The 22,387-nt window shown below is 39.2% G+C and overlaps 1 protein-coding gene across 1 annotated transcript in view; it reads left to right on the forward strand.

Moving 5' to 3' along the window:
- The window catches only part of ARHGAP15 (Rho GTPase activating protein 15), a gene marked incomplete at its 3' end in the record, with an annotated part of 579,351 nt that overhangs the window by 450,807 nt on the left and 106,157 nt on the right, over positions 1-22,387 (forward strand). The window contains exon 11 of the mRNA XM_080928022.1: positions 1,018-1,152. Within this exon, the coding sequence (XP_080784148.1) occupies positions 1,018-1,152 (135 nt within the window). The remainder of the gene's footprint in view (positions 1-1,017; positions 1,153-22,387) is intronic.

Here is a 22,387-nt window from a genome sequence, read left to right on the forward strand (position 1 = left end):
ATCTTAATTCCTCTTAGTTATATGTAAAGATGCCACTTCTAGACAACAATCATCCCTTGTGTGTATGAGAAGGATCTGAGATTTTTTGACAGTCAAAGGATGGGGCAGTCACCTAGCACAGCCCCTTGCTACTGAGCATTCGCTTTGGCATCTAAGTTCTTCAGTGTGTCGCTGTGGCAACTCAGGCTTCCCAAGCAAACATTTTTGTTATTTCCAAAGAGTCGGTTAACATTTGTGGTTTGTCTTCGGCACGTTATCATTTTGGCAGCTCTGCATAGCCTGTACAGGCCAACAGGGGTCTGTCTAATATTGTTGCTGGGCACCGTTTTTCTCACTGAGATTAAAACTGAAGAAAAATAGTTCTGAAACGGTAAGAAGAAATTAATTTTCTTTCTCCTTCGTATTCCTTGCTGACTTTATAATCAGGAGGAAAGAGAGAGAGAGAGACAGGGACAGAAACCAAGAGACAGACAGGGAGAAACAGACAGACAGAGGGAGACGGGGGCGGGGAGTAAAAGTGTTAGCCATTATTCCCTTGTACATAGCAAGGCTAACACATGTAAAGCGATAACTCGTTTTCTATTGCCATGTTTAGCATATGTCTCCTGTTGGCTCAGCAAGGCCTTCAGGCCGGTCCCTTGAGCCAGCCATCGCTGGCAACTCTTAGCCCCTCGGCCTCAAAACCAAATAGCTTTGAATCATGTTGCGCCGTGATGCTAATTTTCATACTGATGCATTATGGGAATAACCGTATCTGACATACTGTGTCAATGGTACTGTCTCTTTGTGTCCCTTGTTTTTTGTTAGCTGCATTCCTACAGATGGTATTCCATTGAAAATGTTCCCTTCCTACAGAAAACGGGAAGAAAAAAAAAATCCACGCACAGCACCAAACCTCTAGGTGCAGAAGGCTGTTAACGGTTGCTGATGGTAGTAGGCAAACATTAACATAATAATTAGTGTCTTGTAATTGTTTCATTAAAACCAGTTGTTCCATTTCTCCTCGTGTTTTCCCAGAAGAGAAGCTGAATTTGGATGACAGCCAGTGGGAGGACATCCACGTCGTCACCGGAGCACTGAAGATGTTTTTCCGGGAGCTGTCTGAACCGCTCTTCCCTTACAGTTTCTTTGAGCGGTTTGTGGAGGCAATCAGTAAGTATACCCCATAAAGAAGCCGGGTGTGGTGAAATTATTAACAATAATGAGATCGATAGTGATCACGACCACAGAGAACAGAATATGTGCCCCGTGCTCATGTCTGCATCCTTAGGCTTTGTCATTTGGGTGGCTTGCTCTATTTCTCACCCATGAATATTATCTGAGCTTTAAAACCAAAATTATTCAGACCAAAAAAGAAAAAAAAAAAAAAAAAAAAAAAAAAAAAAGCAGAGAGAGAGAGAGAGAGAGAGAGATAGAAGAAGAGAAAAAGAGAGAAAGAGAGATCTATTTATGGCCACCAAATTTAAGCTTTCTCAAATGAAAATAGCTTCCCTTGCAATCTGCTTTATAGGGTCATTGCGTTTACTTCCAGTCCCTGCCTTTATATTTTCAGAACTGCACTGTTTGCAGACAAAGAGATCTTGCAAGGGAACCTATATATATTAAATATTGTGTTTCATTAAATATGTGTTAAATCATCAGTTCCATCTTCACTTGGCTCCCTCATTTGGTCCCACACCAGAAACAGAAACTGTCTACAGTTGGTTTCTGAGTAGCATGTAAGGTTAGGTGTCAGCAGGTTTCCTTTAGTGGGTACATTACAGGAGAAGTAGCTACATGACTCCGTGAGGCTTCTTTATCTGATGTATTTATTTCTCATTTGTAAAAAGGAAGATCTTAAATAAAATGGTATGAACGAACGAATGAATGAATGAATGAATGAATGAATGAATGAACAAAATCGCTTCCTGTAAGAAAACTTGTTCTGTAGATACTTGGGAAAACAAACACTTGAAGATCACTAAATTTAATATCATCGGGTACATTAACTATAATTGTGACATCTTGGAAATATCTCCTGGCAAGCAGGCTGATATAAGAAGGACAGAGAAAGAAAGAAAAAAGAAAGGTAAAATTAAAAAGCTTGCAAGCCTGGCAGGAGCTTAATTAAAGTCCCAACAAGAAAAATCTCCAAGGAAAAATGTTCCACTTAGGAGGTCTGATCTTGGATGCTGTGTGTGCAGGGCTCCCAGTAGTAGGAGTGAGGACTTGGGGGCCAATGCTGGAAAAAAAAAAGAAAGAAAGAAAACTCCAATATGCCCTTTTATTCTTGTTTTCACTGGGAAAAATTCTTCACACTCTTTTAAAGCTTTGTGAAATGAACTCAATAGGATAAAGACGAGAGTTTCTCTCCCAGTCTTTCCTTTAGCCTGTTCACAGGTTCAGATTGTCTTGTTGTCTGACTATTGTTTAAGGGCATAAGAGTGCTCTTGTTTGTGGGTTAGGGTGAGCCTAGACTTCTTTCTTATCCCTCTGGAGAGCAATGATTTAAAGTTCTCAGGTTCTCCAGCCTACAACTTAAAAGGAATAATGAGGAAATTGTAAGTTAGCATGCATCTCATTCAGTACAGCCTGGTGTTCTGTCTTATTCACTCACGCACATACACTGGCAGAGCAATCTGGAAAATGGTAAAAAGTTCTGGTGCAGATCCCTTCCTTAATTGTGTATATTTAGTAATATTCATGCACATTGTGACCTCTACACTTTTAGACGACAATGACTTCATCTGGAAACAAACTTGCCTATCTGCTGAGCAGGGAAATACTATAGAAGATATCCATCAATTATGCTTCCAATTTTCTTTAGTTCACATGATTTCAAAGCTATTAGAGAGCCATTTCCATAGGCTAAGCCTATTGAAAGCGGGCCCCCGGAGCTCATATGGCTATGTGCTCTTTGAATTCCTGCAAGAAATGTCATTTCTAAGGATTTTAGACTTCAAACTAAACGGGACCTAGTTTCGGCAAGACTGAAATACTTTGCTGTTAGAACTGAGCAGCAAAAAGGAGACAGGCAGCAGGCTCTTAGGGGTGGCCTAGCTTCTGCAGTTATAAAACAAGTAATGGTACCAATGAAGAGCAGGTCTGTTCAAAACTTCAAGATGTTGTACACATGCTTGCAGTAGCTTTCCAGGTGATCTGTGTTGAGAAAACACCCTGAAAATGAAGAAACAGAATGTCCACCATTAACATTCATGTGTTGAAACTCCTGAGCAGTGGGGCCTTTAGAGGGCGATTGAGGCATAAGTCAGAGCACTCCTGATAAGTTAACACCCTTGTAAAAGAAACCCTTGGGACCGTGAGGCAGTTCAGAGGTTAAGTTGCTAATTACCAAGCCTACAGACTTACAGTTGATCCCTGGAACCCACATGGTAGAAGGGGACAACTGACTCCTACAAGTTATCATCTGACTTATATACATATATTGTGGCACATTCATAATGACATAGATAGATAGATAGATAGATAGATAGATAGATAGATAGATAGATGGATGGATGGATGGATGGATGGATGGATGGATGGATGGATGGATGGATGGACGGATGGATAGATGGATAGATAGATAGATAGATAGATAGATAGATAGATAGATAGATAGATAGATAGGTGGATAGGTATAGAAACAGAAATATAGAGATACAGAGATACATGGATGGATGATAATAGATACATAATACTTAAATTGATTCATAGATATATAGATGGCTAGATGATAGATAGATAGATAGATAGATAGATAGATAGATAGATAGATAGAGATATAAAACTCTATGATGAGCTTCTAAAAGGGAGTAAAAAATAAGACTAGAGTGATGCCTTATTTCTTCCAATCATGTGAGGACACAGGTAAATATTACTATCAAATAAAAGAAAAACTGGTTTCTGGACACTCAATGATATTTATTTGGTCTTAGCTCCTGCGATTGCGCTGTATATGTCATAGGCATGCAGTTAATGGCAATTTTGCAGGACAATTAGACTACAATTCTTGGCAACCTTGCCTTAACTAATCAAAAATACCAGAATGTCACTGTGGTGTACAAAATGTGGGGAAGAAGCCATAGTATAAAAATGGTACAGAATGTGTTGCAATGCTAGAAAAAAACAAGATATACCAAGTATGTACATGCATTCTTAACATAAACTTTATTTTTATTTTTCCTGTGCTTGGTATAGATCACAGTGCCTCTGGTATGTTAGGTATCTGCTCTGCCACTGAGCACTACCCTCAGTTCTGTGTTCTAAACTCCTTGCAAACTCTAAACTAGAATTCTAATTTAAATATCATTCAGAAACGAGGAAGTGGTTACTTTGATATTCAGTACTGGAAGAAGTCATACCACAGGGGGTGTTTTACCCTTAACAAAATTAAGCCTAGAATTTTATTTTTCAAAATTAGGTCGACATTTATATGCAGGTGTAGAATGGTCTTGGATTTCATCAAAGCTCACATTGCAATTCTTGGAAAGTTATAACAGTTCCCATTACAAGTTCACCAGATCCATGCAGTAAACTCTTTTCAACAGTGGTAAAGCAGTCCAGGAAATCCTCAGAATATACTGTGTGCTGGCTGTGTCTGAGCTGCATTACCCACAGATCCTTGCTCACTCTCCTCTGTGCCCTGCACCATCATGGGGTTGGTCCTAAGCAGAGTGATTACATGGGTATACTTGACAACGAGCAGTCATGCAGAGGGTACACAACCACTGGCAGAGACAGCAGGTAGAGGAAGGAGCATGTTAATTACACCTTCATTTCTATGAGCAAATGTCTCACAGAAGCCTGTTAAAGAATAAACGTTAGAAGGTACCATATATTATGGAGTAACAGGAATTGCAGAGTTTATAGTGTTGGGAGTACCCAGCTAGGGCTGCTTACCTTGTGCCAACCAGAAAGCAGAGAAACCCAGAGCTGAAATCAAATCAGATATAAGGCCCACTCCCAGCTGTACTCACAGCTGGGTGCCATGTATTCAAGCACATGATTTCAAAGACATTCAAACATGATGAGGAGGAAGACAGAATACAGCGCCCTAAACAGTTTATCCCTTGTTCTTTGCTGTTACCTATGTAACAGTGGCTGCTGTTTTGCACATAAGTTGGAAGACAGGACCACTTTAGTCCAGCTTCCATCTGTGGTTCAGACCCTCCTGTCTTTGCCCTACCACGCTGGAGGAGCTAAGGACTTCCTGGAACGACTAATTTCTGAGTCCCCTCACTTTTATCCCAGATCTTTTAGCTTTTAGATAATCAGTTCTTTGCATCAAATTATTTACTGTGTGTTAGAGGAAATGCTTAAAATGGTTTCCGGTGTTTAGTTAGGCATGGAAAAAAGCATCATTCCCAGCAAGGCCACAGCCCGTGTTGTCATAACATCATTTCTATTTTCTCTCTCACTACTAGTAAATCCAGTTTGTGAAGGTTTAACATTTTTATCTGGCCCCTGGCTGAGAGATGTGTTTTCATGGAAAAGTCCCAAAGCCATGGAATAGACCAAATGGAATTTTACATCCTGCTAGAATGCTTTGCAAGGAAAGAAGAATGATATTCCTAGTGAAAACAATTGACCTGCCTGCTTGCACTATATGAGTTATTTTATTTCTCATTAAATGTTTTAAATTCATCGCCACATATTCCAGGAAGAGGGGACAGAAATCACTTACATTTTTAAAGAGTTTCATTTAGACCAATTTAATATAATTTCTTTTCACAAGAACTTGGAAATGCTATGGCGATCCCCTGTCTGCTACACTGGGCAACGAAAGCCCTGCATTTGGTTTTATATTTCAGAATTTAAGGGCCCCAACTACTGATAGAAATTTCGCACCTGAGGTCAGTGTGATTGAATTAGCAGTATATTTTTTTCATGGGGATTTAACCCATCATCAGCAAAGGCCTGGCCCTGGAAATAGCTTGTGCTGAAGGCATGATTAGTCCTGGAAATGTGACCTTGTTCGACAAATGTCACCACAGAGTCAAAAGAAAAAAAGAGAACATGGAGTGTCTTTTCTCTTGTATTAGTGTATGGTTTTTCTAAGCAAGCTTGCAAAGGTAAATGAGGAGAAGTGGGCTCATTGGCATTTCGTACACACTCTCACTGGATCTTCAGACGAACAGGGGACCTAAGAATGAAGTAGGAAGATCACATGGAAAATAATCCCAAACTCATAAAGGTTCTACGAGAACTAAATAAAATAACATTTTTTCTTACAGTATGCAGATTAGGTGTTCAATAAGTGAATAAAAAAAAATAGAAGAGTCCTGAGATTACATAGCTTGAAAATTCAACTTTGCACTCAATTCCAAACTCCAAAATGTGTGCTAGTTACTCGTCAGAGTGGTTTTGAGAGAAAACTAGCTATTGACAAAGATATGTTTATTACATTAGCCTATGAAAAATCTGTATGTCCTAAAGCATTCTTCAAAATATTAATTTTTCTTCTCTTTCAAAGTGGATTTAGAACTATCTGGTTGTGATGGTGCGTGTCTTTAATGCCAGTCCTTGGAAAGCAACATTTGAAGAGTTATTAGCCAGCCTGGTCTAAGAGACTGAGTTCCAGGCCAGTGACGGCAGCACAGGGGTACACTGTCTCAAATATTAAGAGAATGTGGAATTAAGTGAGAAGTCAGAAATTTAAATATTGGAATTCTAAATTAGATTTAAAAATAGAATTTTCTAGGAGTAGGCAATGCATCAGGATTTATTACTTGGCACTAAATGTAACAATGTTTTAAATACCATCTTCTCTGGCCCTATTTTTAAAACTTTATTCTCTTATTTCTACAATCAATTTCTGGTCCACCCTTCTTTAGAATGGATTTAAGCACAAAAAAAGTCATCTTATTTCATGTGAATACTATTTCAAGTTCAATTTTATTAGCATCCTTTTGTGTGTGTGTTTTGTTTCTGTCATACTATGGCATGTGTGCACAAACAAAACGATCAAAAAACCCTAAAGAATCATTTATTCTAGGAAAAAGTGCTCAGATACTCCCAGAGGCTTGCTCATGAGAATGATTCTCCTTGTCCATAATTTTTGTTTTAAATAACTTAATGGTTACTTTCTTCGTTCTTTATAATATGACAAATATATTCACTGGTAATATTCTCGTGTGCTGTGAAATGTTGACCCGTTCTGCTTTAGAGACGTTATGGTCACAGTTCTGTTTCAATAGCATGCTTGAGACATGTTTATTGTTTCACCAACACTGAGCAGTTTCTGGTAACTGCCCTTTGTAAAGTCGGTACGTTCTTCTTTATCTCTCCTTTTCCACAGGAGCAACTGTGCGCTGACTTCCTTAAATTTTCTATGCCTCCATAGGCACAGAGATTCGTCCTGTTAGAAAACTAACAGGCAATATTTACACCCCGGCTGAAGTGCTCGGAGCGTTCTTGCCTGCCTTGCACAGGGGTGTGTGTGAAGATGTCTTCTTTGGCGTTCTCTCTCACAGTTCATTCATTTCTCAAAAGAACATTCTTCAGTTGATGGAACATAAGACATATTGTTATTCTTCAAAATTGCTTAAGTGAAGTTCTATACTTCCCTCCCTATTTTGTTAGATAACGGTTTTCTTAGGTAGATATTTTCATTTTTTTCCCTTGGAGTTTGTAATTACTTTTCTGTTGTCATTGTTCTATATTTTCTACTTTTAATATTTTAAAAAATTTTTTATTGAAAATCGGTATTTTTCATACAATATATTCCCTTCTTCCAACTCCTCTGAGATTCTCCCACCTCCCCTTCCATCTGATCTGAATCCATACCTTCCTTTCTTTAGAAAACAATTACCAAGATTTTTAAATCATGTCTTTGGCCTGCCCTTTTGCATTCTCTCTCCCTCTTTCTTTCCACTAATTATTTATTCACATGAGACTCTGGTCGCGGTCCGCCCCTCTTTTCTCCCAGTCCCACCCTCATAAATCCTGCCTGCCATTACCCCCTCCCTTTTTCTCCAGAGAAGGGGAAACCTCACTTGATTAAGCTGCCTGCCCATCAAGTTACAGCAGGACCAAGTGCATCCTCTCTCGCTGAGTTCCAAGCAGTCAGTTCAGGTAGGGGAAGGAGAACCAAAGGAAGGCAACAGAATTATAGACGGCCCCACTCACATAGTTAGGAGAACCTAAGAAGACCACGCTGCACATCTGCTACAAACGAATAGTGGGCCTAGGTCCAGCCCCTGCACACTCTTGTTGGTTCTGTCTTTTTGAGCCCCCAAGGTCCCAGGTCATTTGACTCTAGATATTGTATCCTTGACCCCTCTGGCAAACTCAGTCCTATCTCCCAGTCTTCCACAAGACTCCCCGAGCTCTGTCTCATGTTTGGCTGTGGGTCTCTGCATCTGGTTCTGTCTGCCCTTGAACAAAGCCTCTAAGAAGACAGTGATGCTAAGCTCTTGTCGAGAAGCATAGCAGAGTATCATCAATAGGGCCAGGGCTTGGCGTTCTCTCATGGAACGGGTCTGTAGTTGGGCCAGGCATTGGTTGGCGGTTCCCTCAATCTCTGTTCCCGCTTCATCCCTGTTTATTTTGTACGTAGAACAAATTTTGTTTCAAAGGTTTTGCGGTGGGTCGATGTCTCCCTCCTTCCACTGTGAGTCTTGCCTGGCTACAGAAAGTGGCCATTTCGGTCCCCAAAACCCCAGGTTGGTAGAAGTGTGAGATCGGGTCACCCCTAGAGTTCTCCAAAACCTCCCTATCCCGGTCTCAGACTAGTCCTAGAGATGCCACAACTGATCCACATCCACGTTCCCGTCCTCACCCCTTCCCCCCCCCAGTCCCCTCCCTCCATTCACCTTTAGTACCTATTTTATTTCCCCTTCTACCTGAGATCCATGCTTCCTCCCTTGTGCCCTGCTTGTGACTTAGTTTATTTGGGTATGTGAGTTGTAGCATGATTATTGTGTACTTTATGGCGAATATCTACTTACAAATGAGTACATACATGCATGTCTTTTTGGGTCTGAGTTTCCTCCTCACTCAGAATGATATTTTCCAGTCCCAGCCATTTTTTTTTTTTTTTTTTTTTTTTTTTTTGCAAAATTTATGTTTGTCCTCATTCATTTATTCATTCATTCTTCCCTCCCTCCTTTCCTTCTTCCCTCCCTCTCTCCTTCCTTCTTACCTCCCTCCCTTCCTTCATCCCTTCCTCTCCTCCCTCTCTCTCTTTTCATCCCTCCCTCCCTTCCTCCCACTATTTCTCCATTTCTTTGTGGGTGGATTTTGTACATTGCACACGTGTAGAGGCCAGAGGACACCCTCTGGTGCTATTCCTCAGATGCTTCCTCTTTTGTCCAAAAAGGATCTCTGCTTGGGCATAGAATTTTACCTCGTAAACCTATAAACCTCAAGGGCCCCCTTCTCTCTACCTGTCATCTCGCTACCTCCAGGGTTACAGATATACCACTACGCCTTTTTTCCCCCTCTCCTTAACATGGATTCTAGGACTCGAAACGCCATACTTCCTGTTTGTGAGGCAACGCTTTCTTCACAGTCTTTTGTCCCCCTGACTTATAGAGGCTCCTGTCATCATGGTGCATCCTGGAACCACTGCTTTCGGCATCTCCATAAGAACTCATTTGGAAACTGATGTCTGCTTACTCTCCCGTTTTTTACATTACACAAATACTAATTTCTTCCTCCTGTCATAACTCAATATTTCAAACACAGACACTTAATATATCATCTTAATGTCCAACAGGACAAAAATCTAACATAGCTACCACTAGACTAAAATCAAATTGTTGGTAGTGTTGTATTCCTTTCCAAAGATTCTAGGAGAAATCTGTCACTATGCCTTCTCCAGCCTAAGAGACCACTGTGGGAATCATTCCTGCCACCTTACCACCTCGCAATGGCTAATGGAGTATACATAGCATACCACATTGCAACCTTCCTATCTGGCCCCTGTAACATGACTGCTTCCATCTTCTACATGTGAGGAGGCTCATGATTAGATGAAGCTCAGCTGTAAAGTCCCTTCAGCTAATAATAAGATAACATCTTCAAAGGCCCCCAGAATTATGAGATAGATATAGTTGAAAGGTCACTTTTTATTTATAATAACATATTTTTTCTCTCATAATTTGTAATGATGGCTCCCACAATATCTTTAAAAGTCGCATATGTTAATGTTAACGCATTAATCCATGTACTTCATCAGCCTTTTCATCAATGTAAACAATCATCAGATTGAGACAGAAGTAAAACTACTTAATTATCAGTAAAGAGAGGCTCACCTCCTGCATTTACCTATGAAGTACAGATAGTGATATTTGTGAGATTGGGCTGAACCAAACCTCGCTTACAAAAGGACTAGCCACTCCATTTGGTGGCCATCTTTGTTTCAGCTCTTTCACATGGTGGCATATGAGTTTGCACAAGTAAATTTGATAGATTTTACCTTATCAAAGTTGCCGTTTGCATGTAAAGTTAGTAACTTCTTCCCACTCCTGACCAATGTCTCAAATGTATTCAGCAGCATGAAATGAAATCAATGCTAGTTTCTTAATTAAATAGACCTCATGCTGCTGAACATGAGGTGCTTTTTATATCCCTAAACTTGGGAAGATGAGGCAGGAGGATGGCAAGCTTGAGGTCATCCTGCACTGCCAAACACTACCAATTGGGTCAAATAAATAAATACTAGAAGCAAAAAACCAAATTTATAGATTCGTGTCATCCCTTTATCTCCATTTTCAGTTTCTCTAAGTAAATCTTATGTGCACACATACAAGGGACATAAGTGTCTTTTTTATTATGTCACTTGGTATATTGTTTTCAATTTAAAAGCAGCACTTATATGAGCATTCAACAACAGTGTACCCTCATGCCTAGTTTTTGTAAACATTAAGTACTTAATTATTTAAAATAAACTGTAAGAATGGCACTTGTAAGATTTAACAGTGTTGAATTTCAGTCAGTTAGACACTAATAGAGTGTACCTTAAGGAATACCCCGTGTGCTCCTTAAACACAACTCATACATATACCTGTAACTATGTCAATAGCACCGTCCTCACATAAAAATGATTTAAGACATTATCCTGTGGTCAAAGGTACCCATTACATGTAACCATGGCTTTGACACGGATGGCCACCATGTCATTTTGCTGATGAAGTGTATTTTGAATAGGTAATTGGGGAGAAAAAACAGTCAAGTATATTTGCAAATATTTTCCTTTCTTGACTTTTTCTTGCCCTGTGGTCAAGCTATTTCTAATGCATCATCAACTTTGTGATTGCATTCCTTGGGAGAAAAGAAGCAGGGCTTGGAGAGCAATTGGCTAAAGTGGCAGCTAGACATGAATAGATGATGTAACAAAATGCTTTAAAACCAGGGAAAGTAAAAGATTCATTTACAGTGAAATCAAACCCATAAAGATAATATAGTATGCAACATATTTTATCAATAGACTTTCAAGAAAGTTTTAAATTAAGTAAAAGTAAATTTTACAGAAGCCTCTAAAAATTACACTGAAAGCAAATATTCTCATAGGCTTTAGGGTCTGTGTGTGTGTGTGTGTGTGGGTGTGGGTGTGTGTGTGTATGTGTGGGTGTGGGTGTGTGGGGGTGTGTATGTGTGGGTGTGTGTGTGTGTGTGTGTGTGTGGGTGTGGGTGTGTGGGGGTGTGTATGTGTGTGTGTGTGTGTGTGTGTATGTGTGGGTGTGGGTGTGTGTGGGGTGTGTGGGTGTGTGTATGTGTGGGTGTGTGTGTGTGTGTGTGTGTGTGTGTATGTGTGTGTGTGTGTGTGTATGTGTGTGTGTGTTTGTGTATGGGGTGTGTGTGTGTGTGTGTGTGTGTATGTGTGGGTGTAGGTGTGTGTGTATGTGTGGGTGTGGGTGTGTGGGTGGGTGGGTGCATGCATGTGCATTCTTATGTGGTCTGTGTGCTTGCTCAGTGAAAATTTTATGGCTGATGCCTAGCCTGTCTCTTAACTCATTCTAATTATATTCATAATATCATAATTAAATTGTAAAAATTCTACTTGACCAGAGCCAAATGGCTTGTACAGGTGTCTCTTTGTAGGAATGGTTTACTACTAGATAATAAACAACCAGACTTCAATCTTCTTAAGTTGGCTTAATGAAAGCCCTTTATAAGTAAAACTAGAAGGTGATTCAGAATTAAATTCGGGCCTTGCCTGTGAAATTAATTGAGTAGTAAGACATCGTCTCCGTTAGAAAGTGTGCTGATCTTTTGCTTTTCCTTTAGACCTTTATTTGTCCTCTTCCATGTTCTTGAGGTCACTTCTACAAAGCAATAATTGTTTCAGGCTGAGCGATCAGAGCGGCAGCCTTCACGAGTGAGTTTCCTCAGCAGCTCTGCCCTCACTGCACAAACATGCTACCAAAATGCACAATAAGGCACAGAGTTCCTTCTTAGTACTCGGTGGAAAATGGTTAAATTCACCGGCTCCTCTGATGATGCTTTCGGGTGGCTGGTTTTCACCGCCTCCATAGGCCAGGATGAAGCGGAAGATGCTGTGGTCTTCTGTTCCGTCCTGCTTCGGTTCATATGCTGCAGTTCCCGCTGCATCAGAGCCACCACCATGGACCTTTCACAACATCTTCCATCCACCACCAACTCTGGGTGTGTTCTCATCACCAGGAAGACATCTTCTCCAGCGTGTCCAGCAAATTTCCCCTCAACCTACCCGTTATAAACAAATTACTAGAACTGCCTTCATTTTAGTTTGAGGAAAAGCTAAAACCCTTGCAAGAGATCCAAAGCCCTCTGTGACCTTGTAAACATATTTCTGCCCCACCCATCACATGACAGCCCTTTGAGCCAATACTTTCCTTCAAATACGGAAGGCACATTGAATTTGGTTCATCATCTTCTGAAACTTACTGCGCTATACTGCTGCTCAAATGTCCCCTTTCAGCCAAATCTTGAATGCCTCAACTGCACCACATATTCTGCTACTATTCAGTTTCTAACTGCAAACTGCACTTGCTTTGAAACCTTGAACAAGATCTGATTTCTCCAGGCCTCTAATTTTACATCTGTTAAAGATGATGGGGAAAAAATGGTGCTTTCAGTGGAGATTTTCAAATACTTTGGTGAAATGTTAATTGTATTACCTTAGTTTTTACAGTTTCTGGCACACATTGTGCAGCCAATATTAGCCAATATTACTATGTCAACCTGTAATCAGACTACCATTTAAATAGTATAATCTTAGGAGGCTTTCTTGTCTGTGCTGGCTCATCTCCTGGTACAGCTATATCAAGTGACACATGTGACTCTCTGTGTTCTGCTTTCGTGTTTTGTTTCTAGAATTCACATAGCATAGGACATGTCTAAGATATTAGAAGACATTTTCTTGTTCACAACCTAGTGAATTCCAGTTTCTTTAGCTAATAGTATGTTTTATTTTAAAGAACCAACAAACAACAAAAAAGTGCCCTATCATTGAAGAGCTCACATCCCTTTTCATTTTCTGTGGCTACCTCAGCTTCTCCTAATTGATTCTGTCTTGCTTCTGTTATACATTAGCAAGTCCATGGCATGCAATATGGTGTGGTATGTGTCAGTTTTGGTTTGGCACCAAAACTGACAACTCCAAAATAATTCATCTCCAAGTTATAAATTTATCTGATTTTCTTCCTGTGTGTCCTGGTGATTTGGGATTATGAGCATCATAAATTCTCTGGTAACTGGAAGGGGGCACATTTTGGGTATGGTAGAGGAAGCTATCTAATAGCCTTTGAAGGTCTTATGACAGTAGAGATTTTGTTAAAAGTTTAAAACATTCAAATTATTGCCAACTAAACTATATTCAACAAGTATTACATACACACATGCACACTCGCACACACACACATACAGGAAAAGGCACACCTAAGCACATGCATATATTCACTACCCAAATCAGAAATGCTTCACCTGTCACACAGTGATTATTCTGTCTTCCAAGAAGGAGGCTTTAAAAAGACAATTTTCATCAGAAAAGCTCCCAGATTAACTTCACATGTACTATTTTCAGTCTTCGTGGAGTAACAACTGTGCCTCTGCCCTCTGACTTGCTGATACTGGCATAAGCTGTGACTATTAAATCTAATTGTCAACTTGATAGGATTGAAAGATTCCGGTGGGATTTATTAAACATACCTTTGATTGTATCTATTATACTGTTTCCAGAGATCCTTTACCATACAAAACTCAGACTTAATCAATAGCTTAATGCATAAATAGATTCCAAATCTGAAGAAAGAGCTGAGAGGTAGCAGTCCAGCTAAGTAAGTCACTAAGGGCATTTGAGTGGCACACCTTGTCTCTCTCCCTCTCAGCGCTCCCTGTCTGCTGTGAAATGATCAGCTGTAATATGCCGTAGACTTCCATCACGATGTGACACAGCATGACAGATCCAGAAGTACCAGAGGTAATGACATGGGCTGCAGTGAGCTTGGGAAAAAAGGCATTTCTCTTTGAGCTGCTTCTCACAGTAACAAAATGCCGACTATCACCTATGTTTAATTGCTCAAACATGTATCCTCTCTCTGGCCCATTTCTATCAGTGAAAAATATGTTCTCTGAATATCTTCTGGACTTGAGTTTTCTGAAAAGTAGCCTCTCTTTATTGGGCTCCCTCCTAATTGTTTTGCAGAATTAAACTCTAGATGGGACAGCTGCTGTCCATGTGATGTGAGGCCCCTGGAGAAGTTTGCTTGCCTTGGTATCCCTGATTATAGTCATATAGTTTGGAATAGAACATTGTCCCCAAGGATTAATGCAGACATTTCTACCTACACTTTGGGAAGCAGGATCACAGAAACCAGACTGTTGTTGAAAACCACTATGAGTGCTGGTTTAAGAGGGGGAGATAGTAATGTTCAGAAAGATAAAATTATTATAGATGTTATAATTCATAAACAATAAAAACTATATAGGCTATCTATGTAGATTGTTCTGTTCACTAATTGTAATTTTTCTGTTTAAATGTACAGATCCCCCCCTCCCTTTTTCTACCATCTTGGTTTCAGCAACACCTTTCTTTTTCAAAATTGCAATTCTCAAAGGTCAAATGCCCAAGGCCTGAGCTCATGATTATTGTCTAACCAGACAATCAGCTCTTGGCCCCTTGCTATTTTGCTTCTCACCTTGAGTGTCCAGCACGTGAAAGGTTCACCCTTTCAGATCTCAATTCTATTCCTCTGCCAAGTAACGGATGGGCAGACATAATTAGTGCCATCTGTCCTGCTAGTTGCAGGTGGAGACTATCTACCCAACAGATGAAAGCTTGATCTTTCGAGGTCTTTCTTCAGACCCCTGACTCTTCAGCACAATGGTAACATTATTCTTTGAGATTTTCTGTACAATAGTCTCTGAATTTCTAAGCAACACCTACAGAGGATCCACTCTTTCACCAAAATATTCACTGGGAGGTTTCTATCCCCTTGGGTTGTATTGTAAAAATTGTTTTCAGAAAAGACAGAGAAATATAAGGAAATTGGATATCAGCCCTGGAAAACCCTCAGAAATCGTTGTGTATGATGTACATGTCTAATATTCGGGACTTCTGAGATTTGGATCTCCCAATAAACATAGAGTAGTGTGAGCTAATCAAAAAGCATGAACAAAGACACAGAGAAAACAGCTAGAACCTAACTAGAAAGACCACATTGCTAGACATCAGGCACCCAGCGCTGCCTTTCTCCAAAAGACCCTCAATATTACAGCTCAAGTCTTCTCTCGCCTTCTCACTTTTCCTCTGCTCTTTTGGGAATTTTTCATGAATCAGTGTTTCATGATCTCCCATCAGCAAAATCACACTCCTTCAAGTTTGGAATTAGTCTTAGCTGAAGCTTCCATTAAAAAAAAAAAAATCTGTGGCTTAAAAAACAGAAATTTTATTTCTCACAGCCCTGGAGTTATGAAGTCCATATTCAGGCAAAATCAGAATCCCATAACTGTTGAACTCTGGTACAGACTTTGTCCTTGTGTAGTCCTGGACCATTTATCTATTACCTGGCTTCTTTTCCAAAGACCTTTCTGAGTACTATCAAACTGGGGTCTTCAACATACAAGTTCAGGACAACACAGGCATTAAATCTATGATAAAACTTCTACTTCAATAGAGTGTTTTAGGTGTAGGAATTTGTCAGCGTAAGATGGTTTCCTCCTTTATTCTGACAATATCCTCCTACTCCTGCAACACAAGATTTAATTAGTTCTTTATTTATATTCTTAATTCTGTTATTGTTATCCAAAATTGAATTGTACAGTCCCAGGCATCATGTTTTCTAATATTGTTTACATGCAGAGATGCTCAGCAAACCCTGTAACATTTTTTTCCTTCTAAGCATGTCCTGCCAAAAAATAAAGCCAAGAGGAAATTTTGCCTTAAGTTCTGCATATTCGTAAGACTAACCTCACCTGAATTTCTAGCAAAAAGAACTGAAGCCAAACCCATGTCCTAAACTATAAACTTTAGACAATATCACTCAACCTTCCTGCCACTATTGACAGCTTCAAGACTATGTAATATAAAATGTACGAGCATTTGAAAGAGTGGAGCTCTTAGAGTTAATAATTTACATTTAGAGAAGAATTTCAAATATAGTTCCAGTAAGGATGATTACAGAAAATAGGCATCCCAGCATACCAAAACAAAGGACTCTAAATTTCTGAAGTAATTTTAGAATTTAAACAAGAAATATAGGCATAGTTAATTTTACTTTCACTTTAGATTTTGGTGTGTGTGTGTGTTGTTGTTGTTGTTGTTGTTGTTGTTGTTGTTATGTATACCTGTTAGTGTGGCTAGGTGTGATTGTCTCTTGTCTGTACATGTAGAAACTAGAAATCAACATTAAAGTGTTTGTCTCTCTCTTTTTGTTTGTTTGTTTTTAGTTTTCTAAAATAGTCTCTTACTGAGCCTAGAGCTTCCTTCCTCAATTCTAAGAGCTGAGGTTACAAATGCATGCCAGCACACTAGGCTGGTATTGTGCTATTTAACCAAAGATTTGTGCCAACCTTGGTCCATAAAAGTTGACATGATTTTACACTACCCTGTGCTCAACTTGAGCCTTTATGCTATGAACCCTTTTGACAAAGTTGTATTTATCTATTGTGTGTCTTGTTCTCTCTAGCCTTGGATATTTCTATTTCCTGAGCTATACAAACATTTTAATTAGAGCTCTATGAACTCAAGTCTAAATAGAGTTTTGCTAGTATACTCTCCTGAAGACACGTAAAGAGGGAGGGGAGGGAAATGGAGTGGAAGAAGGGGATAACATTTCAAATGTAAATACAGAGAGTATCTAATTAAAAAAAATAGTTTGAAATTTCTCACATTCAATAAAAACCCAAATTCTTAATCTTGGTGAGGAAGGCATGGTTAAAAAAAAAAAAAAAAAAAAAAAAAAAAAAAAAAGCCTTGACAGGCTAGAAACAAGGCTTCTTGTGCCAAACAGTGATCTAAGTCGTGGGTGTAACCAAAAACTAGAAAGCTAAGATAGCAGAAGTGAGTTACTGCTTGTGTAGAGGACATTTTCTGCAGTCTAGATAAAAGATCTATCAGTTACAATTTCTTTTAAGATTTATTTATTTATTACATGAGTACACTGTAGCTATCTATCTTCAGACACACCAGAAGAGGGCATCAGATCTTATTACAGACTGTTGTGAGCCACCATGTGGTTGCTGGCATTTGAAATCAGGGCCTCTGGAAGAGCAGTCGGTGCTTTTAACCACTGAGTCATCTCTCCAGCCCCCAGTTACAATTTCTTGTCAAGTCTATTTATACTTTAAAGAAGATGGAAAAGCTGAGCAAAACAAAAAGCTTGAAACTGGGAGTGACTGGTTTATTTGGCCTAAGAAAAGATGTCATTTCATGGAAGTTCAAGGCAAAAAGGAAATGCTGGTATAGAAAACCCTGGTAACTTTCCCAAAGGACCTAGCTACAATAGTGAATGATGCTATCTATATATCTATATTGATCAGAAGATTTTGATGCAGGTGAAACAGCTTTATAATGCAAGCAAATGCCACCTTACATTTCATAGCCAAATAGAAGTCAATTCCTGGCTTCAATGGACAGACTCTCCCTCTTATCACAGACTAATATACCTTTAAGTCTAAATCAATTCTCAAATATCCCTCTAAAAGTTTGAGAACGTTAGAGAATTATGGTGTCTTAGTTTGCTTTCTGCCCTGTGGATAGAAAAATAAAAGGCAGGTTAAGAGAGCACATCTGTTTGCATTAAAACCTAGAGAATCTTCTAACCTCATTGTTGAGAACTAGTACTTGGGGTAAAAGGGTAACTTTCAAAGTATCATTGTTCAATACCTATCCCATACTTACCTAAGGGCTCCAATAAAGGTGAAAATAAGAGTAGGGTTGATTTCTTGCTTGTTAACACCCCTCTCATCTTGAAGCCACTGGGTGAAGCAATAATCTTGACTTTTCAGGTCTCTTTATTTTAAAGTCACATTTGATAATGGTATCAATGGTATCATGGTCACAAATGGTGATTATGCTGATGGAATGGGGCAAAGTACATTGAAAACCCTTTTGAAAGGATCTATTATGCTAAGTGCAATGAAGAATATTTGCATTTCATGGGAGATGATGAAAATTTTAACAAGTACAGACTGGGAAAAGTCAGCTCCCACTTTCCTGACAACTTTGAAAGGCAGTCATTGGTTAAAATAGTTCTAAGATGAAAGTAACAAAAGACATAGGATGTGAAGTAGAGGCTCAAGATGTGACTGCATTGCTGGGACTTCACAATTAAACACCAGTAGACTGGGAGTGGCTTCTTTTGTGGGACCAATATTCCACCTTTAGATGATATGTCAAAGACATCACAAACATTATTTAAAAGCCAATGCATCATTTAGAATATTAGAGAAATGCGTTTGATAAAGTATTAACCGGGTTTGAGAAATCTGACTCAAATTGAGAATTTTGAATGTTCTGCCATGGGTAAAGTAGTATCAAAGGAGACGTAACAAAGCAACTAGATCTTTCATTGAAAACATACAGTTGACACAAGAAACTCCATTGTTAACAACTTGATGTATCCACTGCAGTCTTCCACAGCCACTATTCAACTTGGTGAAGTGTCATCGAAAACAGAGCCAACACCTACCACAAATACTGTAACTAACAGACAAAATGTTCCTTAGAATTTTTAGCAATGGAGCTTTGTTTGTTGACATGAAGATTCAAATATTTTTAAAGGCTTAATTTTATGTGATATACTTGATAGCAAACACTAGAAGAAAACAACTTCAAAATATAATCCCTGGATACAATACATCTCCTTTGCAATTATACAAGTATCAAGGAAAACACATAAACACGGTCTGGTGGTTTCTGCTGCTGTGATTGAAAAACAGAAGCAGCTTGAGGAGGAAAGAGTTTAGTTTACAGTGTGTCTTACACATCACAGCCCATCACTGGGGAAATTCAGGGCAGGAACTCAAACAGAGGAAGAATCTGATGGAAGGAACGGAGACAGAGGTCATGGAGGACTTGTTCTTACTCTCTTGCTTCCATGGCCTCATCAGTCGGCTTTCTCATACAGTCTAACATCACCTGACCAGGAGTGGTACTACCCACAATGATCAAGCCTCTCCTCTATCAACCATTCATCAACAAAGTGCACTACGGACTAGACTACAGGCAAATATCGTAGTGGCATTTTCTCACTTGAGAGTCCCTCTTTCCAAACCTCTCTAGCTTATGTCAAATTGATCAGAGCATCAGTGCTGTACTTCCTTGGTGTAGACAAAGATTCAAGTGAATCCAAAGTGAAGAATACTTCCTTTATTATTCTTAAGCAGGTACAAAGATGGGAGGACCAGGCATTCTGTGGGTTCACTGCCTACCAAGATGTCCTTAGTAAAGATGTTAATGCTCAGTTTAGCCAATATTACAAAAGTGGAACATGCAAAAGCAATATTTATAAATATCAGCATAATTAGTTTATACTCTATGAAATGAAGTATTAATAGGGTTGCAGCTGTGGCTGTAACCACAAGAAGCTGTATCCACAAGATGCATATACAAGACACAAAAGGACCTTCTCAAAGTATTCTCTCAGTACTCTTTGACTCAGCTTGAGAGTGGAGTATTCTCATGTCCAGCTCTCCAAGCACATTTCTCTAAGGGTCCACCATGTAGAAAATCTTCATCAAGTGGAGGATCTCTTCTACCCTGAGGCCCAAGTGGAGGCTATTGATAACACCATCAGGGCAATCATAAATAGGCCAGGATCTCCCAACAGCCACCACTGTACCAGACAATTTGCTTTGTTAAATTTGAAAATGCAATGCAAAACTGTCATTCTTCCTTGGTATACTGACCTAGGCAAGATGGATAAAATGGGAGTCCGTTACAATGATATCCACAATTTGCATTGCAAAACTCACTGAGTTTTGGGGTTTTGTTGTTTTGTTTTGTTTTTGTTGAAGCAACAATATTCATAGATCACACAAGGCAAAATCCAAAGAATAGAAGACTGATAGGAATTGTTTACTTTAAACTTTATGGACAGATAGAATTCTATGTGCTCCAGATAAAGAGTATGCTATTTAGAACTCAGAGGAAAAGAAACCCCACTAACATTGACTTTCTTGATCATACACGTAATTTCAGAACCTTGTTCTTTGTTTCTGTCTTTGCTATTCAAATGAAATTCAACAATTATTTTTATTGCTTTTGGTCTCCAAGGCAACATTACAGGTTTTCATTCCTGTGCCTAGGTTGCTGGGAAAACTTTTAAAAATAAAATAAAGCACCAGTGAGATTCAAACACCCCTAACAGATGGAGAAGGTGGAAGGGCATGCAAATGTATTTGTAAGGAACATTTAATTTATCTTTTAGGAATGTTGGCTAAGAACACCTATTTTGTGCAAAATGCATCAGGAGAAAACAACAACCGGGCTAGCAGTAAGATGCTCCTTGCATTTGAAATGATTAAAGTATAAATCTAAATGAGGAACTGTCCCCTCACCACAACCCCTAAAAGTGGATAGGAAATAACAAAGGATAATTCCTATGACTTTCATTATATGTTACTAAGAAGAGAAGACTACAACAGAGCATCATTCTCTCCCCCCCTCTCCATATATATATATATATATATATATATATATATATATATATATATATATATATATATATAGACATCATTTCAACTTTCCCTACCCAGGAGATAGTATGTCTCCTCATATTGGATGATAGTACATGTCTTCACTGAGGCTACTACTACTATGATGAAGTACTAAGGCCAAAGCAACATAGGAGAAAAAGGGTGTGTTTGACTTACACTTTCTTGTCATTGTTTATCATAGAAGGAGGTCAGGACAGGAACTCCACCAAGGCAGAAACTTGGAGGCAGGAGCTGATGCAGTAGCCAAGGAGCAGTGCTGCTTACTGGCTTGCTCAGTCTGCTTCCTTATAGAGCCCAGGACTACCAGCCCAGAAGTGACACTACCCACAATAAGCCAGGCCCCTTCCACAACAATAACTAATTAATAAAACTGTCTATAAGTTTGCCTACAACCTGATCTTACTGTGGGGCATTTTTGTCAACGAAGTCGCTCGGCTCTCCAATGACTCTAACCTGTGTCAAGTTGACATCCAAACCAGCTGGCTACAATACACTTTTAAAATCCTGAAATATTTGTGGATACAGAACAAAAAAAAAAATACAGAAAAGTAAACAGATTGCAGTAATTTTAATTGGGACATTTAAAAATAATAAAATTTGTTTTCTAGATATATATATATCTGGATTTTTCTTCTGACAATGTTTTATGAATGTTCTCTATTGCTTTTATGTTTTTCTATTTGTTAGTTTGCTTTGTTTGTTTGTTTGGTTGGCTGTATATTTGCTTATTTGTTTGTTTGTTTGTTTGTTTGGTTGGTTGGTTGGTTGGTTGGTTGGTTGGTTAAGAAGGCATCTTTCTTTGTAGCCCAGGGTGGCCTAGAAATTTAATTTTTGCTTTTGCCTTCAAGTTCCGGTTGGGATTGGAGCCCTGCAAGGCTATAACTGACTCCCTCTTGGTTTTATGTGGGACACCGAGTATGACTTGTCTCAAGTCTACTTACAGACAGTACAGTGCAGTTCTTCACCTAATTCTCTTTGTGTTCTGGGAACTGAACTAGGCTTCACACCTACCTTGCAAATGCTCTCCCAGTGATGTTGTTTCCCAAGCTCTTTTTCCATCTCTTAATCTGACTTGATTCTCTCAGGGCAAAAACCACAACTCACTCTTGTTCAGGACTCCAACACAAGATGAATATAAAAGTCAGTACACTTTGTGGTGCTTGATTCATGTAATTCCTACTGGAAGAAACCCTGGTGATTAGCAGCAACAGTGTTTGTAGTATCTGGGTGGATAATCAGAAGAACTGGGGGCAAGAAAACA

This window comes from Micromys minutus (assembly GCF_963924665.1).
Source record: "Micromys minutus genome assembly, chromosome: 13".
Taxonomy (NCBI): Eukaryota; Metazoa; Chordata; class Mammalia; order Rodentia; family Muridae; genus Micromys; species Micromys minutus.